The following is an 8,588-nucleotide window of genomic DNA, read 5'->3' on the forward strand; positions in this document are numbered from 1 at the left end:
CAAATATAAAGGGATTACTAACTCTTGTTTTGTGCTTAACCCAGGTAGGTTGGTCATTTCCAAAAATTTGCGGAATTCAGTTTAAATTGCTAAACTTTATAACATTTACCGAAGCTACTAGAATTCTCTGAGCATGTGTGGGCAGCATGAGATGCCCTGCGTATGATTGACTTTTTCACGAGCCATGGAGTTGGAATTAAAAAGGAAAATAGACATAGTTGAAATGTGTTCCTTTCTTTGTTTGGTAAAATTTTGCTTCAATGCTTGCACGTGGTAGGTCTTGAGGAAAGCACGTCATCGAACGAAGGGTCCAATCCGGTGCTGGCAACGCCCTCAACGGCATGGAATGACGTCGACACTAACCAGAGGGAGGTCAGCCAATGGGAGGCTGTTATCGACACACAACCGACCGCCATTGGCGACCACACAGTGACATCGCGTGGTGCCAGGAATCGTACACCAAGTATAGCTAGTGTGACGTCATTAATACTGGACATGGAAGCTGCCTGTATGTATAGTGAAGTGGGAGAGCTGCTTTCCGAAGGACTCGTTTGAACATTCATTCCAATTTGCCCTATGATACAATAGGTTTACAATTCATAATATAGCTTGTAACGTAGAATGACGGATTTAGGTGTGTGTTAATGCTAGTCGATATGTTTCGGATGAATTAAAGTGGATGTAGTGCGAACAAATCGCTCGGTGGTTGTTCTTTTTATTTCGGTTTTCCTGTTCACCATGCTTTTTTTATGAATAGTCCTTTTCCAGACTTCTACTGCTTGCGGATCACAGAACTCCATGCAGTATTGCGCACGAATACTTATACATAAATATATACATAACATGAAACGTAACACACAACGTGAAAAAATATCGTATTAAAAAATCGACTTGTCAGAACAATATGGAGTCAACGCTATTTATCTAGGGGGATTTTTCCCCATGACTGCTGAGCTCTTTTATCAAACTTAATTCGAGAGAAATTGAATTTTCCCGCGTTTTTTTATTTTTTGTTTTTGTTTTACAGAAACAGAAAGCTTACGTCGGATTTACCCCATTGCGTCAAAAAATAAATAAATAAAATACTGCTAGTTTATCCCATTCCCTACTGCTTTCGTACTAGACGAAAAAAAATGCGAAAAACGTCGTTTCGGGGAACGCAAAATTGTCGGCCAGATGAGGCGGAAGAAAAACGGTCACCCGCCCTTTCCTGTTTCCTTCTCGCTCCTCTTTCAAATAACTTTACGTTATTGGCAGAAGCTTGGAAGAGGGAGAGTGAATGGCCAGGAACAGGAACATGGCCTGCTCGCATCGCTTCTTAGCGCGGCCGGCAATCTGCGCTCCTCGAAATGACGTTCTTCGCTTTCTTTTCTTTTTTTTTCAGTTGTTACCAAAGCAGTAGTGAATGTATTCTGCAATGGAATGGAGGAAATCCGGCATGCGATTTCTGTTTCCGTCACGCAAACACACACAAAAAAAAAGAAAAAAAAAAAAAGACGAAGAAGAAACCGTAAGGTTGACTTGGCAAATTTCGGATTTCAATTGGGAAAATTTCATTTCTCGCGAACTAAATTAGACAAAAGTACTCAGAAGTCATGGCCAAATCTCCCCCGAGATAAATCGCGTGACCCCATAGTGTTCAGACAATTAGATTTTTAATACGATTTTTTTACCCTGTATGTATATTTATGTGTGCATTGCACTTGTCCATGTCACGAAATATAGGCAGTAGGATTTATTTTTATTTTTAGAACGTTAATAAATAAAGCTAACAAGAAAAATAAAAGCTCAGACGAACTTTTACTCTGCCAAAACATTTATTTGGGGAAGTTCTGAGGGGGAAAAGGATTTCGCTCTCGCTTCCCTCTTCCCAAAGCACTACAGGTACCACATGGGGAGGGAATTTGTCCCCCCGTCCCCGGCCCACTGAAGTCTGAACACATGTGTTTTTAGTTAAAAGCAGTAAAAAGCTCAGAGCTGGCGGGGAGGATAAACCGACGACACATGTATTTTTCTTTTATTGCCCCTATGAAGTTTGAAGAGTACTGATGGCATACCACACGCGGGCAATACCATACCAAACTAAATACTCAAAATAAAGAGAGACGGAGAGAAGAAAAAAAGAAGACACATTTTATTTCTTTTCCATAATTTTCGAGTAACGGATAGAGAAGCGCTCGCTTCGAGCGTCTGTATCGATTAATGTGAGGTTAAATACCTCCCCCTAAACACTGCCAGCTTCCACTTAATCCGAAATTGCTTTCATTCTTGTGGGTTTGCGACACTGGTTGAATGGGTCGATGAAACCAGTACGCACGCATGCGTGACACACAAACGCAGGTGAAAAAGAGAAACCTTTCAGCGCAGAAGAAAAATTCGCTACGTAATTGGCGCGACTTTCATTCGTCTGCTATTTTCCCATCCACACAGCTCGCAGACGACGCGAAAAACCGTCCCGAAAGGCGATGACAAAGAAGCCGTTTTGGCGGCATCCAACCGGTCGGCAGCGCGATGTTTACAGCAAAGCATGACGTCGTGCAAAGCACGTGGGTTTTGTCCGCGTGGCGCTGGCGTCGCCATATTCCCCTGCTCACTGGGTCGTCGTAGGGAGTGGATTGGGACAGGAGTACGGCGGTCTGGTGATCGTTTTTACTAAAAATGAGCGATGAAGAACGAGACGTGGACATCGAAAGTGACGTGAGTACTTATCTATCGCCTAAACTCACTTCACACCGAGGTACCCACCTAGATAATCAGCCCTCCCTCCCAATGAAGCCGCTGGGTTTTGTTTTCAACTTGGTGGTGTTCTATATTTTTTTCTCATTACAGGAGGAAGAGCTAGGCCTAACTTCGGGCGATATATGGACAAGCCTAAATAAGCACGGAGGTATTCCATACCTGAACCAGGTACCGATTATTTGGTAGCCTGTTTTCAGCGCGATGCGGTTTCCCGTTTTTCAGCCAAGCGATTGGCATGATAGGTTCACGTGAATCGGGGGGGTTTAGCTTTGTGGAGGAGGAGGAGAGAGGGAGGTCACTGTTGTCACGCTAGTAACGCCATGCTTGCTTTGCAGGCATGGTGCTGGGATTGTTTGTGTTTGGTCGATGCACGGATAGGTGCAGATGAAGCGCTAGTTATGATCCGCTCCGCACTATGCATACGTCGGACAAACAATAAATACCAGCGGTGTATTGCGAAAGCGAATGTGGTGATCCGTAAAGTGTCGTCTGCGATTGGCGCGTGGCAGACGACGATGATTTGCATTGCTCCATGACAGATCACAGTCATGTGTTTTCGTACCGGACGCGTTACGACCGATAAGAATTCGCACGCTAGCCTCTGCTTCAGAGTTATCGCGAAAGAGAAATACTCGTATGTCTCACGCTTTTATCGAAAACTTCTGGGCTCTGACGTGAGCTTTACATGTGCAGGAATTGAAAACCTCCGTGTTTGTTTTTTGCTTGCTTCTCCATTTTCTTTGTGCTCGCATATTGCCTGTCGGCTTTGCAAAGGCTGCAATGAGTAGTAATAACAACAGGAACCAAACTATAAAAAAGTTTCGTGTCATTTGTTATCGCTACTGGCCACCTGTCATCAGATATCACCACAATGACCATTCTTTCCATTTTTCGCTTTTTTGGCGTTGTGGTGCAGTGTGGTCCGATTGTGCAGGTACTAGAAAATTCAACAAGAAAAATGCGACTACTCAAACTTCCGCACTACCGTAGGCTAAATTCTTTGTTTCTCACTGCAGGCAGACAAGCGAGCACACCACAATGCACTGGAACGGCGGCGTAGAGACCACATCAAGTACAGCTTCAGCAGTCTACGGGATGCTGTACCATCCTTGCAGGGCGAGAAGGTACTCTCCTTATTTATAGCTACCCTCGAACCCAGTTGAGCATGCCAAGGGCCATTAGTACACACTCCGTCCAACGCCTTGGGACGTGCAGATGGTACATGCATGTGGAGGGATTGTTTGAGGTTTTTTTGTGTCTGTACTTTGTTGCCCAACTGGCAGTGGCATCTGCCCTGCAGTACTCTGCTGGGGGCCGCAGTGTGAAGAGGGTTGATGGATCAGCACGTGCGCAGGCCTCCCGCGCCCAGATCCTCAAGAAGGCGGCCGACTACATCCAGACCATGCGCCGGAAGAACACTGCACACCTGCAGGACATTGAAGACCTCAAGCAACAGAACAAGCTTCTTGAAGAGCAGAGTAGGTGGCTTAGTCCATCATTTTCCTTCAAGCGTCATGGCTGAACCTGATACTTGAACTTGAGCTCGAACTGGCAGAACTTGATCCTGTGCAACACTCACGCTGTGGCACTCTAAGACTCAGTGAAATTTGTGCCCAACCACTTGTAACTGAATTTTACAGTCAGCTTCCGTGGCGGTGTCGTCCCCGACTTTTGCCCCCTTGAAGCGCTTCCGTTACCCTCTTTGAGGCAGAAACCGTTGATGGCAATTTTGTGCACCCCAAAACATTCTTTGGTCCCGTTTGGCAATGAACAAAGGTGTGCACACTGTTGCTTACATCGCCTTAACAGTGTAGCAGCTGTCTATGTGCTCTCATGTCATGTCATGTAAGAAAGAAAAAAAAAGAGTGAGGCAAAATTGAGGTATAGAAAGACCACAACATCAAGCAGAGCTGTACCCTGAACACGAGTGGCTAAGGAGATAGATGGACCTAGGATTACTCCTGATTTTGATTAACGGTGTACTGTCCTGCGTCATTTTTTTGTGCGCTGGGGTGAAAATATAGACCCTGAAATCTGAAAATAAAGAACAACGCCTTCAAAGGAGCTAGGATGTGACATTTAGCATTGTTTCGAAGCCCTGTTTCCTTCGAAGCAGTCTGTCAGGGGCCACGGCTAACAATATTTTCGCTGCACAGTATCTTGTCCCTGCACCCTACAAAGACACCCTGATAAAGCAGGCACGAGTGGTGCGGCGTGACCTTGTAGGTCCGACCTCCAGGCAGGATGTAGTCAGGTGTGCAGATCAGAGACATCTCCTTTGCAACAATGGGTCATCTACGGTCACCAGTGTTGTGCAAGAGCACATGTTACACAATATGTCGCAGACAACGATAACAAAAAAATGCTAAAAGGGCGTAGCTCTTCTTTATAGGGGCGCTAAACAAGTATACGAAGTGCACCTTTTTTAATGCACCGTACTATTTCGCTGACGGTGAACATTTTCTAAAAATTATTGGTGCAAAAATGTCATAATGCGGGAAAACTGACACAATATTCTTTGTGCTTTTTCGTGCTCGTGCCCCGCACTGCAATGCCCTGCCGATAATAGCCGCGCATCATTTTGACGTCGCACTCCATCAGCCAGTCAAAGTACAGGATGCTTATGCATTAATTTATTGCAGTGTCGGGAAGTGAGGTAAATTTTCCACATATCTCCATTTAAAAACCATATCCTTACAAAAACAAGTTTGCACGTTCAAGCTGTACCAAAGGTCTGCAATGTTCCATTTCGTATGCACGCTGTGGCTTCAACGATGTATTGCTCCACGAAGTCACTGCCGATATTCCCACACCCAGTACTCCACACGCACCTCAGCTTGTCTCAACGGGGGCACATTGTGGTGTAGCTTGGTTCTGATAAGAAAGAGAGAGAGTTATGCTCACTCCCCGCTCAGTCTTCCATTTGCTCTCCAGGTGCTCGTTTTTGCTCGTGTGAACTCCCTTCCTGCTCAGATCCTCGTTCACTGCCTTGTCACGCTCATCGCAAGGTTGCCAAGGGCGCGAAGATGATGCGATAGGGATCAATTGAGGGCGAGACCACAAATACCTGGTGCTCACCGTTTACAGCAAGTTTTGTCTCTGAGCTATGCTATCTCTTTGAGTTGTTGCTCGCTCACAAATGAAATCCACTCCTGAGTCACGCTCATTCTCATTAGCTTACACACGCGTGTACGTGGTCATTCACTCGGGGCTCATGGGTGGGCATGTTCAGCCCATGGTGTCATTCATGTTCACTCATTCTCTGCTGGTTGGATCACAGCTCGTGAGTGAGTTTTGTGGAGGTATGCCTGTGTTAGTAAGTTCAACAGATATGAAAATCGCTGGGACTTATAATCTCGTTACATTGATCTGGATTTTGCTTACCTTGTAATGCCGTTGCTTTTGCGGTTGGGTGCAGTATTTTTGGAAACACTCATCTTATTTACTATTTTGCTTAGCCACAAAGGTCAGTGTTGCAGTCGCAAAAAAAAAAAGTTTCAAGCTGCATTTCTTTTCACAGCAGTTAGAACAGCGTGGAACAAAAATAAAAGTAAAGAAATTGGAATCGCAGTCGAATGTGGGGGGCATTGGAGCACATGTTTTCTTCCACGACATGGGCATGGCCATTATTTATTCCTGCTTTTTTATGCTGGCTATCTCAAATGGCAGGTGCAAGCTACAGTGCAACAGCTGCAGCATGCACAAAGCAGGTTTGACCTACTTCGAGAACTAGAATATCACTGCAGTCGCATTACATGACGTCAAAGCTGTGTTAGAGCGGATTCCTCACTCCGAAACATCTAGAAGCAACTGATATACGATGTTCAACAACAACAAGTTTATTGCGAGATGATGAATGGGGAGTTTCATCGCGTATAAGGTGTTTATTTCTGTGCAAGCACTCTTTCTTAGCAACAGCACAATACCTTGCAGTATTGTGTTTGCTGTACTTTGTGCTGGCAAAGTAATATAAAATGGCTCACTTAGAGCCATGGCACACTTACTTTTTCCTTGAAAAGTGCAAAACACAAAAAACTGGTGAAGGTCGTTTGAAGCCAGGGTTGGTTGTCGAAAAATAATAGCGTTTCTGATTTTGTTTCCGGCACCTAAGAGACTCAACTTTTTGTTTCTGTTTCCGCTTCTGTTTCTGGACGATTTTAGGTAGCAGTTTTCGTTACCGTAGCACAGTTTCGTTTCTGTTTCCATACTATTTTCGATGCCAGTTTCTGTTTCTGTTTCCTTGATATCATTTGGTCTGTTCTGGCATTACGGTGTCGATTCACTTGGCCCCCGGTGCTTGAAGCAGCACACTGAACACTTTAATGACGATTGAAGACGTCACGGATCTAAAACATGAACTCGTTAACTTAAAATTAAATAAGAAAATTATTAATACATGAACTAATTAATTTTAAAATATGGAGAAAGGGGATTACATTAGGTGAATTCTGTTTGAATTACCACCCTTGAATTTGGTTTTGGTTTCTGGTAACAAAAACTAAAATAATTTTGTTTCTGTTTCTATTTCTGTTTGCTGCAGAATTTGGGGTAGGTAATGTTTCCATTACCGTTTATGGTAACCAATCCTGATTGAAACACAAGGCTTGGACCTGAGGTCGCAGATACTGTTCTTCCGCTGACAGTAGAAAAGTGGTCTGTGTTCAAAATATCGGTGGCTTCTGGCTAGAGGCTTTTGCTTAAATTTTCCTTTACCTTGTCCCGTCTAATTTATCCAATTTATTTGCCGTTCTCATTAGCTGGATGACACCTCGCAGCATTTTTATGTTACCCTCTCGTTGAAGCACAAAACGGCGTCGTGAACTTTCGCCACTGTCTAAACCCTCCCTCTGCGGAACATGACTAATGTTACTGTACCGATGCACCTGCCTTTGCCCCATGATGGCTGACTGGTCCGTCTTTGTTTATGTATTTGCAGTCCGATCGTTGGAGAAGACCAAGATGTCAGGTGGCAGCTACTCATCTGGGTCGGTCCTAGACACAATGAACATGAAGGGAGACTCCATCTCCGCGTTCGACGGAGGCTCCGGCTCCGAAAGCTCGGAAGACACCGACAATTCCTCCCGTAGCAGCCGTAAGAAGCTCAAATCCAGCCCTGGGTCCACACCCCTACATTCATAGAAGAGCCCCCCCCTTCCCACACACTGTTTATAAATGGACCTACGTCATCGATTGCTCGTCTTGCATAGTTTCCCCCCTGCCTCCCCTTCAAAGTGGTCTTCTGGTCGAAGGAATGTGAAACAGGAACAGAGACTGTGTGCGTGCCGCCGCCTGCAAGAAAAAGAAGAAGAAAAAGAAGAAAAAAAGAGGATGCAAGCAGTGAAGACGTCTCTCTGCCATTGTTACTTGTTCTCCGTGTTTAGGGAATAGCCCACGACCCGACCAAAGCAGCGTTCAACGTGAAAAGAGTATAAAGTGGCTCTGCGCATGTTTCTCAGAGTTCTCGTCTCTCACGGGATTTGGGTAACGGAAAGAACAAATTCTTTTTTTAAAAGAAACTCGGCCGAGCCCACTGGAGCGAGCGTCTGGGACTTGCTTTGTACAAATCTTGAAAGGGAAGATTGTTTGTGGATTCGAAGGATGCAACAGGGTTTTGATACTTATTTTCCTTCGAGGCTTTATTTCTTTTTTTTAAAAGGGGGGTGGCAAAGGGGGGTTGATTTTTCATTGCAGATGCAGTCAAGGGGGCAAGATGTCTGCTCATCTCTGAGGCTGTGCAGCTGTTTGAAGTGATTTTTGTCTGTACAGCGAATCTGACTTGGGACTGCGAGCAAATCCTGCCTTTATTGAGAGTTCATTTTCATCATGTTTTATTTAATAGATTTTGGGCA

General features: G+C 44.7%; 1 protein-coding gene across 5 annotated transcripts; it reads left to right on the forward strand.

Moving 5' to 3' along the window:
• Positions 1–2,532: 2,532 nt before the first annotated feature.
• LOC135397036 (protein max-like) lies at positions 2,533–8,189 on the forward strand. Of its 5 annotated transcripts, none has more exons than XM_064628357.1 (5): positions 2,533–2,697; positions 2,830–2,907; positions 3,756–3,863; positions 4,040–4,217; positions 7,676–8,189. In XM_064628357.1, exons 1-5 carry the CDS (start codon positions 2,659–2,661, stop codon positions 7,876–7,878), a joined length of 606 nt encoding a protein of 201 aa, XP_064484427.1. In that variant the 5' UTR covers positions 2,533–2,658; the 3' UTR covers positions 7,879–8,189. The 5 variants fall into 5 exon arrangements, with proteins under 5 accessions (XP_064484427.1, XP_064484428.1, XP_064484431.1 ...); XM_064628358.1 differs by having other exon boundaries at positions 2,534–2,697; positions 4,094–4,217; XM_064628361.1 differs by lacking the exon at positions 2,830–2,907 and having other exon boundaries at positions 2,535–2,697.
• The last annotated feature ends 399 nt before the right edge of the window (positions 8,190–8,588 follow it).

The sequence above is a fragment of the Ornithodoros turicata genome, chromosome 6 (genome assembly GCF_037126465.1).
Source record: "Ornithodoros turicata isolate Travis chromosome 6, ASM3712646v1, whole genome shotgun sequence".
In the NCBI taxonomy this organism is placed as follows: domain Eukaryota; kingdom Metazoa; phylum Arthropoda; class Arachnida; order Ixodida; family Argasidae; genus Ornithodoros; species Ornithodoros turicata.

What these genes read in the sequence shown, in the direction of transcription:
- LOC135397036 (XM_064628357.1), top strand. Translation starts at nt 2,659, where the DNA reads ATGAGCGATGAAGAACGAGACGTGGACATCGAAAGTGAC. An exon ending in GTATTCCATACCTGAACCAG is followed by an intron (nt 2,908 to 3,755) that starts GTACCGATTATT and finishes TTCTCACTGCAG; the next exon opens with GCAGACAAGCGAGCACACCA. An exon ending in CAAGCTTCTTGAAGAGCAGA is followed by an intron (nt 4,218 to 7,675) that starts GTAGGTGGCTTA and finishes ATGTATTTGCAG; the next exon opens with TCCGATCGTTGGAGAAGACC.